General features: G+C 47.9%; 2 protein-coding genes across 8 annotated transcripts in view; one reads left to right on the plus strand and one right to left on the minus strand.

Moving 5' to 3' along the window:
• LOC126929204 (protein PET117 homolog, mitochondrial) overlaps positions 1–14,699 on the plus strand; it is a 549,430-nt gene that overhangs the window by 423,502 nt on the left and 111,229 nt on the right. The window lies entirely within an intron of this gene.
• Positions 1–14,699, minus strand: part of OVOL2 (ovo like zinc finger 2) — a 35,431-nt gene that overhangs the window by 4,555 nt on the left and 16,177 nt on the right. For 2 of the 3 annotated variants that reach the window (XM_050745380.1, XM_050745379.1), the window contains one exon: positions 12,907–13,096. In XM_050745380.1, the coding sequence (XP_050601337.1) occupies positions 12,907–13,096 (190 nt within the window). Of the gene's footprint in view, positions 1–8,428; positions 8,547–12,906; positions 13,097–14,699 lie in introns of all 3 variants that reach the window. The other variant, XM_050745381.1, reaches the window with a different exon arrangement.

Raw genomic sequence — 14,699 nt, forward strand, 5'->3', positions numbered from 1 at the left:
GAAGTGCTGAGATTACAGGCATGAACCACTGTGCCTGGCCCTAATATTTACCTTCTATTAAAATATAAAAAATAGGCTGGGTGCAGTGGCTCAGGCCTGTAATCCCAGCACTTTGGGAGGCCAAGCTGGGTGGATTGTGAGGTCGGGAGTTCGAGACTTGCCTGGCCAACACAGTGAAACTCCGTCTCTACTAAAAATACAAAAATCAGCCTGGTGTGGTGGCCCACATCTGTAATCTCAGCTACCTGGGAGAATGAGGCATGAAAATTGCTTGAACCCAGCACACAGAGATTGCAGTGAGCTGAGATAGTGCCACTGCACTCCAGCCTGGGCAAGAGAGCGAGACCCTGTCTCAAAATAAATAAATACATAAATAAAATAAATAATAAAAGGTTACTATTAATAGTTGTTTAAATTTAAAAGTAATATACCCCCAGTTTTATGGTGAAAAACAGCAGTAAATTTAAAAAAAAAAAAAAACAGAAAAGATCCCTTTGTCACCCATGTACCTCTCCTTCCCTAGTCCTGACTCTCAAGTTTCTTGTGATGCTTCATGTTTTCTACAAATTATATATACATACATTTTATTTTATTTTATTTTTTAAGAAGGAGGCTCGCTCTGTCTCCCAGGCTGCAGTGCAGTGGCACGATCTTGGCTCACTGCAACCTCCGCCTCCTGGGTTCAAGCGATTCTCCTGCCTCAGCCTCCCAAATAGCTGAGACCACAGGTGCCTGCCACAATGTCCAGCTAACTTTTGTAATTTTTTAGTAGAGACCGGGTTTCACCATATTGGCCAGGCTGATTTTGAACTCCTGATCTCAGGAGATCCACCTGCCTCGGCCTCCCAAAGTGCTGGGATGACCGGCGTGAGCCACCACACCCGGCCTACATATATATTTTAAGATTAATAAATATATGTCATCTCTGGGTGTTGCCTGAGCAGGAGAATTTTTTAAAGCTTCCCCAGGAAGCTCTAGTGTGCAGCCAAGTATGAAAACGAGCGTTCTAAATAAATGCACATTCACACTGGCATATGCACGTATGTATATTTTTCTGAAACATAAACCTGGGGTTCTGGAGAGAAAGTCTGGAGGGTGGTGAAAGCTTACACTTGTCATTGCGTCCCTGTCTGTACTACTTCCCACCTCCAACCACCTGCCAGTATTAATGATAATAATTTTCATATTAACTGTGGTTCCTCCTGGGCAGTGGAATGACAATGAATCTCCCACCTTTTCTCTTAAAACTATTCTAGGATAGGTGCATGGCTCACGCCTGTAATCCCAGCACTTCGGCAGGCCAAGGCAGGAGGAGCTCTTGAGTCCAGGAGTTCGAGACCAGCGTGGCGAACATGGGGAGATCCCCATCTCTACAAAAAACTAAAAAATTAGCTTGGTATGGTGGCATGCCCCTGTGGTCCCAGCTACTCAGTAGGCTAAGGTGGGAGAAATGTCTTGAACCTAGGAGTTCAAGGTTACAGTGAGCCATGATTGCACCACTGCACTCCAGCCTGGGTGACAGAGTCAGATCCTATCTCAAAAAAACAAAAAACAAACAAACCAAAAAACCCTCACCAATCAAGGTTAAGAAAGTTTTAAGGCAATATTTAAAAAATCAAAATATTGAATGTATGAATGAACTCTATTGGTACCAGGAAAGAAAGGTCACATCTTTGGGACTAGTTTTCCACATAGGCAAGGGCTACAGACTTCCCTCCTAAGGAATGCACCCGCTCTAGCTTTCATGTTTCCACTGTAACGCAGACTCGGTGTTTTCCTGGCCTTCTAGGCCCACGCAGCAGTGAGCAGCTGGCTCCCACTATTCAACAGATCAAGCAGCAAACCTGACTTCAAACCTTCAGCTCGTCAGCAGAAATATTAGTTGCTCCTTTCACTAGTTAGTAGAAATAACCCGCTGCTGTTTCAAAACATCCAAACTAAAAATATGGGGAAGCTGGCACACTTACATCAGGGTTTAACCTGGATACAACCAACTCCTGGAGGTTCCCATCCTCCAAGGTGATCTGCCCCCTAGGAGAGGCCAGCCAGGCCACCACTCAGCCCCGTGTGCACAGGGCCACATCTCCTTCCTCTCTTCAGTCAACACATCCTTTGAGCATCTTCTATGAGCAGAGTACCCAGCAAGGCCTGGATAGCAAAGTCTAGAAGATTCCAAAGCCCTCCATCATGCCAACAACAGAGATGATGGCAGTGGGGGATTTTTTTCCAGGGAAGGGGTGGAATTAGAGCCTGGTTTGGAAGATGAGTGACTCGCAGGCAGAGATGGAAAGGAGACGTAGGCCCAAAAAGCTCTAGTTATGGCACTTCTGACTTTTGCCAAATGCACTGCTCTGGGCCCCAGCATTTCTGCTTCCCAATTTTCTAGTGTAAACGCCACCATTCACCCCTCATTCACTGGTGCGGGCACTGCCATGCGGCAGCCCCTTGGTGACCCTTTCTAGGTTTGGGAACAAGCACCTCCCTCCCAGAGCACCCCCATCACCCACACACTCAGGGGAACAAAGGTGGCCAGAGAGGAGTCCTGGGCAAGAGGGACTGATGCCAAGGCCCCTCCCACCACTGAGGCTCACCCATCTTGGTGCCCTCACGCAAAGGCCAATGGTGCCTGTGTCTAAAGCAGGACATGGGAACTGAAGAACACCACCCATGCACTAGACATCATTAACCTACTGACACCCACACGACTGTGAGTCCAAGGCCACTGAAAAGCCAGGCTGCAGATCTGCTGCTCATTAACTGAAACAGGGGCAGGCTGCTCCAGTCCAAAAGGCCGTTTCCTCACCTGTCACAGGGGTATCATAGCTCTTGCATGGCTGCTGTGAGGATTAGCTGAGATACACTAAGTTCTCAATTGGATACAGCTCAACGTAATGCAGATAAGCCTCATTCATAAGCTGGCTGCTCACCAGCCTGGCCAATATGGTGAAACCCTGCCTCTACTAAAAAATACAAAAAAAAATTTAGCCGGGCATGCTGGCGGGTGCCTGTAATCCCAGCTACTTGGGAGGCCAAGGCAGGAGAATCACTGGAATCCGGGAGGCGAAGGTTACAGTGAGCTGAGATGGCGCCACTGCACTCCAACCTGGGTAACAGAGCAACACTCTATCTCAGAAACAAAACAAAACAAAACAAAACCCAAAAAACATAAGCTGGCTGCTGGGCACATGAGTATTTTGCAGATTTGTCTTTAAACTGTACCTATATGTATACTTTTGTATGTGTTACTTATTTCACAACAAAAGAAAAGGATAATTTTTTCAAATGGGGTTGGCGGAGGAGCGGGGGGACTGCTTTCGCCATCTGCCCTTTTGAATTTTGTACCATCAGCCTGTCCTACCTAGTCCAAAAAATGTTGTTTATTGAGTTATCAAAAAGGTTTGTTGTTTTCAAATTTTTTACCTTAATAGCAAATCAAGCTTCATGCCATACATCCCCAAGGAAAATTCTTCCCTTTGGAACTTTCTAGTTGCTTTCCTTGCTATAGGTCAACTGCTCCTTTACTGAACTTTATCCGAAGGTGAACTTCAGCAAGAAGATTTTTACAGGCATGCTTGTGGGAGTGGACATTTACGGCAGCCTCCTCGGAGGGCAATTTGGCAATGTCCATAAAAAAAAAATCATAGTGTATCTACCCTTTGGCCCAGCAATTCCACATCAGGGAAATTATCCTACAGGAAGACTCACACAGGGAGGCGAAGGATATACAAGATATACTCATGGTAGGATTGCCTGAAATGAAAGAAAGGAAAGAAGAAAGAAAAGAAGGGAGGAAGGAGGGAAGGAAGAGAGAGAGAGAGAGAGAGAGAAAGGAAAGGAAGGGAAGGGAAGGGAAGGGAAGGGAAGCAAAGGGAAGGGAAGCGAAGGGAAGGGAAAGGAAAGGGAGAGAGAGAGAAAGAAAGAAAAGAAAAGAAAAAAAAAGGAAGGGAGGGAGGATGGAAGGGAGGAAGGAAGGAAATATGCAAATGGAAGCAAATGTCATCAATTGGGGAATAGAAAAGCACAGTCCCTCAATATTGGAAATTTTGTCATGATTTCTTTTATTATTATTATTATTATTATTTTGAGATGGAGTCTCACTCTGTTGCCCAGGCTGGAGTGCAGTGGCGCCATCTCAGGTCACTGTAGCCTCTGCCTCCCGAGTTCAAGTGATTCTCCTGCCTCAGCCTCCTGAGTAGCTGGGATTACAGGCGCCCACCACCACGTCCAGCTAATTTTTGTGTTTTTAGTGGAGACAGGGTTTCACCATGCTGGCCAGGCCGGTCTCAAACTCCTGACCTCAAGTGATCAGCCCGCCTTGGCCTCCCAAAGTGCTGGGATTACAGGTGTGAGCCACCGCGCCCAGCTCCAAGATACATATTATATGAAAAAAGCAATAAGCATTAAAAGGTTTTGGGAAAAAAATTAAATCGTAGAACTGGGGCTTGGCATGTGAAGAAGTTTACATTTTTTTCTTTCCTTTTATCTCCTAATGAACATATTACCTTCTTAGCTAAAAAATAAATTAAGATAAAATACAAATTAAGAATAAAACAATGAGGCGAGGGTTTGTTAACTGGACCAGGCAATTCCGCATGACAGCATTCAGGCTACTAGGGGTGGAGGTGACTTGATTCTTTCTTCTCCATCTGCCCCACTCCAAACGTCTCCCAATCTGCATTTTTCCCAATCTAGTCAATTCTTCCCTTTGGGCTCCAAACAAAGACACCATTGTTTTCTCTTCTTTAATCAAGATGGGATTTGTGTGCCTTCTCCTCCCTCTGAATGTAGCCCCCGATGGAAGATAAGGACAGAAGGCGCCCTAGAGGGTGGGGCCAGTGCCGCCTCCCCACCTCCCTGACCTCAGAATTGGAATTCCTCGCTTCACTCTGTGGAACTCAGCAGCTTCCCCAGGAATGGCACGAGCCCTGAACTGCCTCCTTTATTCCAGCCAGCGTTGTTAAGTTATAACCAGCGTGGGTTTATGACCTCCCTGGGCCACATGGCTCCCTGCAAAGCCTTAGCCGGGAGCCCCACGGATGCGTGTGCCCTTCTCACCTGTTTATGGCCCTTTACATGGTCTTCTCTGCAGTTTTTTATATTGTCTGAAATCTTTTACAGAATATGTAGTCATTTTACAAATGAGCAAAATAAAACACTTTCCATAAATGCTGGACTTGAATGATGGGCTTGGCACATCGGGCACTTCCAAAGCAATAGTCTGCATTTCCCGCATGTTCGCTCCTGAGGACTCTGGCACTGCTGGTCCGCGGACCACCCTTTGAGTAGGGAGGGTGTGGACACTCAGTGCAGAGTCTCGTGCTTGCAAGGGCTGGTTATTATTTTTTCCTCTAAAATACAGATCGCCTCCCTCTCCTCCCAAAGCAAATAATTGACTTCAACAGAGAGCCGTTCTTCGGAAGCATCCTAGCCTGTTCAACCTAAAACACTGAAATAAACCCAAAAGAATATCCTATAAATACTATATATATCCTAGAAACATAAAGGCCCATGATGTTTTTCACAGGCTATGAACTGAATACACATTCATTTCCTGGAAGTTCATGTCCCCTCTCTCTATTTTGAGCTGGTTAGCAGGCAAAATTTCCGATTTTGGCCTCAGTGATCCTGTCAACTTCACTAAAAGTACAGCAATTCCCTCAATTATATAGTGGCTGCGCTGCTGGCTTCCCATCCAGACCGCTTTTCTGGGTCAGTGCCTGTCCCCAGCTGTTGTGAGGTTTCTGGCTGTCCCCCTCTTTAAGGAATCAGCAGCACTGGGCAAGTGACGTTCCAGATGCTCAGGAGTGTCTGCCTGACCTCACCCAGGGCAGACACAGCCCTCAGCCAACGTCAGACTGAAATGGGGGTAAAAAAAAGTCCCTGCCTCCACCTTGCCTGTAGCAAGGTCCACCCTGGAGTCCTTTCACACTCCAGATCCCCCCAGGGATGAGGTCAAGGCTGCACTCCAGCTAACAGCAAAACCCATGCTCATCCTCTGCCCTCACAGGCCCCTGTTGACAGCCCTCCCTCAATAAACCATTTGATGGGAAGCTGCTTCCAAACCCCACCTAAAACAATTTGGATTGAAAATAGCCACTTGTTTGCTGATAACATTTTCACAAAATATTACAGAGATTTTCTGCACAGGTCAGTTTCTCTCTTCCAGTCTTCAATAAGACACCATTTAACTAACACTCCCTTCTCCTCTTTCTCTCTCTCTCTCTCTCTCTCTCACACACACACACACACACACACACACACACACACACACTCCTCCAATTTACCTTTCTTGGGTGAACTCACAGGCAAAAAAGAAGTCCTAATCTTTTCTTTTATCTACTTGGATATTAATGTAAGACATTGTCAGGTTCTAGTTTCCCTGGATCTTTTTCAAGATGTTTCTTTGTGTTTTGAGTCTTTCCTTAGATATCCTGTTTGCTCAGTAGTTGCAGGGGATAGGAAGAGATGGGGGAGAAGGGGGTGGTGCATATTAACCCTGATTCTCTATCTCACTGTCTTTGCCCACCTCATCAATATGATAGCTACAATTCTCCAACAAAGGGTCCTGGGGTCCCAGATAAGTCTTTAAATTGGCCATGGCCTGGTCTAATTGGACTGCAAACACACACACCCCTCATTTAACTATCTGTCGTATTTATGTTAAGTGTCTATATCTTTGTTTCTGGCCTAAATATAACATTTACTTATGAAGAACCAACAGCAAAAATACAACACTCACAGCTCAGTCAAAGGCAAGACCAGGGCGCAGTGGCTCATGCCTGTAATCCCAGCACTTTGGGAGGGCGAGGCAGGCCGATCATCTGAGGTCAGGAAGTCGAGACCAGCCTGGCCAACATAGTGAAACCCCATCTCTACTGGAAATACAAAAATTAGCCAGGTGTAGTGGCATGTACCTATTATCTCAGCTACAGCTACCCGGGAGGCTGAGGCAGGAGAATCGCTGGAACCCAGGAGGCAGAGGCTGGAGTGAGCCTAGATGGGAGCCATTGTACTCCCGCCTGGGCAACAGAGCAAGACTCTGTCTAAAAAAAACAAAACAAAACAAAGCAAACAAACAAAAAACAAAGGTAAGACCAAATCCCCACTGAATTCCAGTAAGGTCTTTTGGAGCTGGTGAAGTTTGTTCACATGAACTAAAACATCATCTGAGAAACCGACATTTTTGCACTTTGTACCAACTGTCTCTTTTGGACAGAGCTGAAGAGATGGCGGGGCAAGCCTGTTCCTCTGAGCTTGCCACCCGCTGATGTGTCAGGAAGCCCCGACTGCTGTTTCTGGTCTTTTATTACATGGAGACACATCTTCATCAGACAATAGGTCAGGATGGGGCAAATAGGTCTAAAACATTTCCATAGTTCCATTTGTTCATCACTTGAAGTGTCAAAATTATGACTAAAATTTTAAAATGTTATCTGTAGGTTATCTTAGTGCCATCCAATAGAAATTAAAATGCAAGCTGCTTTATAAGTTAACATTTTGTAGAAGCTGCAAACAAATAGGAAGAAATGGGTGAAATGAATTTTAATGCTATATTTTGTTTAACTCATTATGCCCAAAACACTACCATTTCAATGTAAAATCCACATTAAAAACTGAGATTTTTGGCCGAGCGTGGTGCCTCACGCCTGTAATCCCAGCACTTTGGGAGGCCGAGGCGGGCAGATCACCTGAGGTCAGGAGTTCGAAACCAGCCTGACCAACATGGAGAAACTCCATCTCTACTAAGAATACAAAATTAGTTAGGCATGGTGGCACATCCCTGTAATCCCAGCTACTCAGGAGGCTGAGGCAGGAGAATCACTTGAACCCAGGAGGCAGAGGTTGCAGTGAGCCGAGATCGAGCCATTGTACTCCAGCCTTGGCGACAAGAGCAAAACTCCTTCTCAAAAAAGAAAAAAAAACAAAAAAATTGAGATTTTTACACCTTCTTTTTTTTGCATTACAACTTGAAACTTAGTGTCTCTTTTGCGCATACAACACATCTCAATCTGGACCAGCCACTCTTCTGAGACTCAGGAGCCACCCATCATCAGTGGCCGTCAGACCAGCCAGCGCACCTCTAGGTTTTTCACTCCTAGCTGCCTCCTAAGCCCTAGCCTTTCCCCTAAAGCGATAATTGTGAAGCCCTTTGGGAAAGCGTCAGGTGGAAAGCGTCATTCACTAACTTAAATGATTTTCAGCACCCTCACAGGAGTCACTAGAAGAGTAGGAGATGGAGAAAATCTGAGAACCTCAGGTTGGGAGTCCGAGCGGGTACAGGCACCCTCTTTCTTGCTTCCTCTGTGGGCAGAGGACATCTTGGCACCACTGAACTCACACGCTCACAGGCTCCTCTACAACCTACTAAACCCCAAGCCAAGGTGTGCAGTTTGTACTACTAATAGGTCTGCATTTCCCTTTATCTCACCTTCCTCTAGAAGCAAGCAAGCTTCTAGAAACTGCAACAGGGCAGGCTGGTGAGGCCCCTGCCTCAGGGAGAAGGCTGAGGAAGGCACTGGGAGGCAAAGAGGGCAGAGAAGGAGACCCTACGGAGGAGAAAAGACCATGAACTTCAGGTCAGCCGGTTCTGGTTCTCAGCTCCACCACTGAGGGGTTGTGTGAGCTCCCTGAGCCTCGTTTCCTCATCTGCAAAAGGTGGGGAACAGCAGCACTGACCGCTTGGGGTAGTTTGAGATGAGAGGATAAAGGCTGGGGGCCTGGCATGAAGGACAGTGACCACGTGTGGCTTGCTTCTGTCTGCAGAAGCCATGGTACTCTCTGAAGGGTCTCCCAGTCTCTGCCGAGCCACCCTCCTCACTTGTTAAATCTTCTGCCTCCCAGGGTGAATGCCCCGTTCATATCGCCTTAGCAGACTGCCAGGCATCTCAGATGGTTCCTGCATCTCTCTGCCTAAGGATGCTCTCCAGGCCTGCAAAGGGCTGGGGTGGGCAGTGGGTGGGGAGAACTGCCTACGAGTCAGGAGGTCCAGGATGGACACCCAAGCAGGAGGGATGGGGGTTGATCGAGCAACCTGGAGTGCATTCTGTAGGATCTCCAGCGGGATGGAGCCCCCATTGCCCATAGTGATAACCCACTCATTATTATTGAGCTCTAATTGGCTGTCTTCCCTCCCGACCTCCCCTCCCTCCTCTACTGTGTTTCCTGGGATCACCTCCCAAATACACTGGTCACATTCAAATCCTTGTGTCAGTATCTGCTTCTTGGGCAACCCAAACTAAGACACTCCTCATCAGCCACGCCCTTCCTCCTTCCGTCCTGCTGTAGAAAGCTTGCTCATCCTTCAAGGCCCAGCTGAAAGACCACCTTTTCTAAGAAGCCTCCCTGACATGCAGTTAGAAACACGGCACCTCCCAGGACTTCCCTTTGGCATGAGCCACTTTTTCTTCTGTCTGGCATATCTGCTGTTTCCCTTGTCTCACAGTCGGATGTCTGAGTTATTCCTCCCTGTGTTGGCTGAGAGCTCCATGAGCACGAGGTGAATCCTAGGGCCTGTTACACATCAGGTCCTCAGGAAGCCTCTGCCAACTGTTGCAATTTTACTACTAGCAATAGCCAATGTTTACTAAGCACTTACAATGTAAGAAGCACGTTTATGTAATTCTGGCCCTAAAACCTCACAACCACCACTTTAAGTGGCAAGTATTAAAATTATCACACCCATTCTAGAGATGGAAAAACTAAGGTGAAAGATGAATAATTTAGACCAAGTCTCACAGTCAGTTAACTCAGATCAGGAGTTCTTAACTACTCTGTGATCGCCTCAACTTGTAAACTCTTCTCTGAGAAGCTGCCAGTCCCTAATATTTCCCTTAGTCTCCAGCAATGGAGGATTAACTCAATCACAGGGGAGGCAACGCCATCAGCTCAGTGTTTATTCCAGTTGATGGTACCAACAGCCAGCCATGCTCCCTGGGCCCCTTGCACTGTGTCCTAGAAGCCAGGGTTGGGGGATTGACCACAGAGTCCACCCAGGCAGGGAATGCCCTAAGGACATCCTCAGAGATGATGTCCTTGAGACACCCTCAAGGAGGGGCTGAGACACCCTCCAGGGCCGCCAATGGCCAGTGACTTCAGGAGTGGCCCCGATTTCCTGCCCCTGGGTCAGGAGGAAAGCCCAGCTTTGCTTCTGCTGGATGGGTCCCTTGACAGCCTCAAGACCTTCCCCTAGGCCTCTTATAAGACCCCCCACTGCCCTATGGATCCTCCACCACTCCCTAAGCATTCTCCTCACCCCCACCCGATGGCCAGCTTAGCCTCACAGAGGTCACACTTTTACTGATTCACTGGTGCTAGGAAAAGAAGCCATATAACCAGACCCAAAGAGCACACTGTGGGATTCCATTTACATCAAGCTCAAAAACAGGCAACAGGAACTTAAGCTGTTAGAATTTGCAACAGTGGTTTTCCTTGGAGAGAAAGAGGTGGACTGGGAGGGGTAGTGACTTCTAGTGGCTGGAAATATTCTGTTTCTTGGTCTGACTGCTAGTTGCACGAGTGTGTTCACTTTGTAAAACTTCCTAAATTCACTGAGGTCGACACTTAGGATCTGTGCACTTTTCTGGAGGTATATTAAACTGAAATGAAAAGTTCTCTTTAGAAAAAGTTTTTGGCTGGGTGTGGTGGCTCATGCCTCTAATTCCAGCATTTTGGGAGGCCAAGGCAGGTGGATTGCTTGAGCCCAGGAGTTTGAGACCAGCCTGGGCAACATGACGAAATCTCATCTCTACAAAAAGTACAAAATAAAAAAAAAAATTAGCTGGGAGTGGTGGCACGCACCTATAGTCCCAGCTACTAGGGGGGCTGAGGTGGGAGGATCAGTTGATCCCAGGAGTTGGTGGCTGCACTCCAGCCTGGGTGAGAGAGAAAGATGTTGTCTCAAAAAAAAAAAAAAAAAAAAAAAAAAAAAAAAAAGAAAGGAAAAGAAAAGAAAAAGTTTTAAAAAAGGAAAACAGAAAAGAAATATGTTAGGATTCCAGCCACTCTCTAAGGTGGCAGAAACTCTTTCCAGACCAGGGAGGCAGCTCACGACCAATCCTCTAAGAGCAATCACGCATGATATGAACTAGAAAATAGGATGCAGAGGCCTAAGAAGGAACCTGTATGAGGGCTGAGTAGCTGGGAGCCCCATCTGGAGGGAGGTAAGTGTCTTCCCATCCCTACCAAAATACCAAGGACTGAAATAGTAAACCCTTTTTTTTTTTTTTTCCTTGAAACCAGGTCTTGCTCTCTTGTCCAGGCTGGAGTGCAGTGGCACAATTATAGCTCACTGCAGCCTCAAACTCCTACGTTCAAGCGATCCTCCAGCCTCAGTCTTCCAAGTAGCTAGGACTATAGGCATGCACCACCATGTTTGGCTAATTTTAAAATTTTCTTGGGCAGACAGAGTCTTTCGATGTTGCCCAGGCTGGTCTCCAACTCCTGGCCTCAAGCAATCCTCCCATCTTGGCCTCCCTATGTGCAAGGATTATGAGAATGAGCCACTGCACCCAGCCTGCAGGTAGCAAATTCTATAAGTCTGTTGGGAGGGTGGGTGGTAGCCTGGATAGGGTTGAATGGGTTAAGATGGGATGGGATAGGATGAGCTGAAATGGATTGGAGTGAGATGGGCTGGTCTGAGGTGGGCTGTGATAGGACGAGATGGGATAGGATGCGATGGGCTGGGATGGGCTGAGATAGGATGGGGATTTGAAGATAGGACCCACATTGTAAAGGCCTTTACACGAAGCCCAGCAAGATGAGAGATGAGGAGTCTGGATTTCGTTCTGTTCAGAGTTGGAGATTTCTTGGGGAAGTCGAGTCCTTAGAATTCTCCTGGAGGGATCACTCTGGCAGAGGTGTGGACAATGGAGCTCAGGCGGGAAAGCATGGAGGCCAGGTGTTTCTAAGATAGAAGCAGTGAGGCCGAGACCAGAGGCCAAGGGCACCCCCAGCACTCTGTGAAGAACTGGAACTGGGGAGAACCTGGATTCCCACTTCCTAAGTCAGGAAACTGAGGCAGGTCCAAGGACAGGAAGGCGATTGCCTGCCAGGCTCCAGTAGAAGGCTCGGCGCTCCTAAAGGCAATGAGCTCCTTTTTGTCTCCCAGGAGGAACACGATGCTATCCAGAGACAGGCTTATGTCCCAAGAGAGAAGCATAAAATACTCATTGTGGGGCCACAAGACCCACATTCCAGCAGCCAGGACCAAAGGGCTGAGCTATGGCAGGCCCCGTGTGTGCCATGCATCATGATTCTCAGAATACTTCCAGCCAGGGATCCGTTTCTCACAGAACTCACATCACGGTTCCAGCACAGGGAGGCCGAGACGGGCGGATCCGAGGTTTTTGAGCCTCATCCTGGCTAGAAACTCACATCAGTATCTCCAGCTACTTTGCGGGAGGCGGAGCTTGCAGTGAAAGGCAGGCTACCACAGGTGGCTCACCTGGCCCAAGGTGACACAGTTGGCAGGTGGCAGAGTCAGGAGGTGAACCCAGAAGGATTGGCCCTAATGCCCCATCATCTTGTGATCTTTCTTTTTTTTTTTCTTTTTTTGAGACAGAGTCTTGCAACGTCACCCAGGCTGGAGTGCAGTGGCATGATCTTGGCTCACTGCAACCTCTGCCTCCCAGGTTCAAGCAATTCTCCTGCCTCAGCCTCCCAAGCAGCTGGGATTACAGGTGCCCACCACCACGCCCAGCTAATTTTTTTTGGATTTTTAGTAGAGACAGGGTTTCACTATGTTGGTCAGGCTGGTCTCGAACTCCTAACCTCGTGATCCCCATCTTGTGATCTTTCTAGAAACACAACATTGTTCCATGGTCTCGACCTGCTTCTTTGGTGGGGAAGAAACAGGAGCTCTTGGCCAGAATAACAAAACAGAGAACAAAGCCCGTGCTCCCCACTCACCTGTGTGGGTGCGGACGTGCCTCTTCAGGTCGAAGGTGTCATTGAAGCCTTTGCCGCAGAAGGTGCACAGGTGTCTTTTCACCTGATTGTGGCACTTGAGGTGACGGTTCAGCATGCGCTGCAGACGGAAGCCCTTGCCACACAGGTCGCAGCTGTGAACCACTGAGTCGCTGCACGTGCCTGTGGTGAACTGGGGGCAGAGAGAGGCTGTGAGGGTCCCCGAGCAAGCAGGCACATCCAGTAGGTTCACTCCAGAGACCCACCTCCTGTGTCTTGAGGCTTGCACCGTCTGCAGCTTCTGCCCCTAAAATTTTCAAGCAGGTTTTTGCTTTGGGAAAGGTGAAATAACAACTGGCGGTTCCTCCCACTTTTTTTCTCTTTTTTTTTTGAGATGGAGTCTCACTTCGTTGCCCAGGCTGGAGTACAGTGGCTCAATCTCAGCTCACTGTAACATCTACCTCTCGGATTCAAGCAATTCTCTTGCCTCAACTCTCCAAGTAGTTGGGACTACAGGGGCACATACCACCATGCCTGGCTAATTTTTGTATTTTTAGTAGAGACGGGGTTTCACCATGTTGGCCAGGCTGGTCTCAAACTCCTGACCTCAGGTGATCCATCTGCCTCAGCATCCCGAAGTGCTGGGATTACAGGCATGAGTCACAGTGCCCCGGCCAGTTCCTCCCACTTTTAATTCTCCCCTTCTTCCTTAGAACAAACCTCTGACTTCTAGCTGGGCATACTGTCTTACAGCATCCTATAGGCATATGATGGGGTATGGATGTTAGGCCCCTCCAAATGTCGTGTTGAAATGTGATCCCCAGTGTTGGAAGTGGGGCCTGGTGGGCGGTTACAGGGGCAGATCCCTTATGAATGACCTGGTGCCGCCCCGGTAGTAAAGAGTGAGCTCTTATTCTCATCAGTTCATGGGAGAGCTGGCTGTTTAAAAAAGCCTGGCGGCCAGGCGTGGTGTCTCCTGCCTGTAATCCCAGCACTTTGGGAGGCTGATGTGGGTAGATCACCTGAGGTTGGGAATTTGAGATCAGCCTGACCAACATGGAGAAACCCCGTCCCTACTAAAAATACAAAATTAGCCGGGCGTGGTGGCGCATGCCTGTAATTCCAGCTACTCGGGAAGCTGAGGCAGGAGAATCACTTGAACCTAGGAGGCAGAGGTTGCGGTGAGCCAAGATTGCGCCATTGCACTCCAGTCTGGGCAGCAAGAGCGAAACTCCATCTCAAAAAAAAGAAAAGAGCCTGGCACTTCCTCCCCTCTCTCTTGCTTCCTCCACCATGTGACACACCTATTCCCCTTCTGCCTTCTATGAGTGGAAGCTTCCTGAGGGCCTCACCAGAAGAAGACACCAGCACTATGCTTCTTGTACAGCCTGCAGAACCATGAGCCATAAACCTCTTCTCTATAAATTAGCCAGTCCCAGGTATTCTTTATGACAACGCAAAATGGACTAAGACAGCATGGCCATGGACTACCTGGCCAATGAAATAGAAATCTCCTTGAAGGGGAACAATTGGTGCCCTCTTCCTCCTTTGCTCCTTCCTGCTGACTACAGCGCCAATAGCCACCTTGGCCCATGAGGTGGAAGTGCGTGCTGAGGATGGAGGAGAAGAAAGGAGTCTGGGTCCTGACGACGTCATGGAGCCTGGTATGTTATATTACAGACAGTACCCAAAGAGAGCCACACTCAATTCTGTCCTCCTTGTGCCTGCATCCTGCTCCATTTACCAAGAGATGGAGACTGTTTTCCCTCTCCTTGAATCTGGGTAGGGCTTATGAC

This window comes from Macaca thibetana, chromosome 10 (assembly GCF_024542745.1).
Source record: "Macaca thibetana thibetana isolate TM-01 chromosome 10, ASM2454274v1, whole genome shotgun sequence".
NCBI lineage: Eukaryota > Metazoa > Chordata > Mammalia > Primates > Cercopithecidae > Macaca > Macaca thibetana.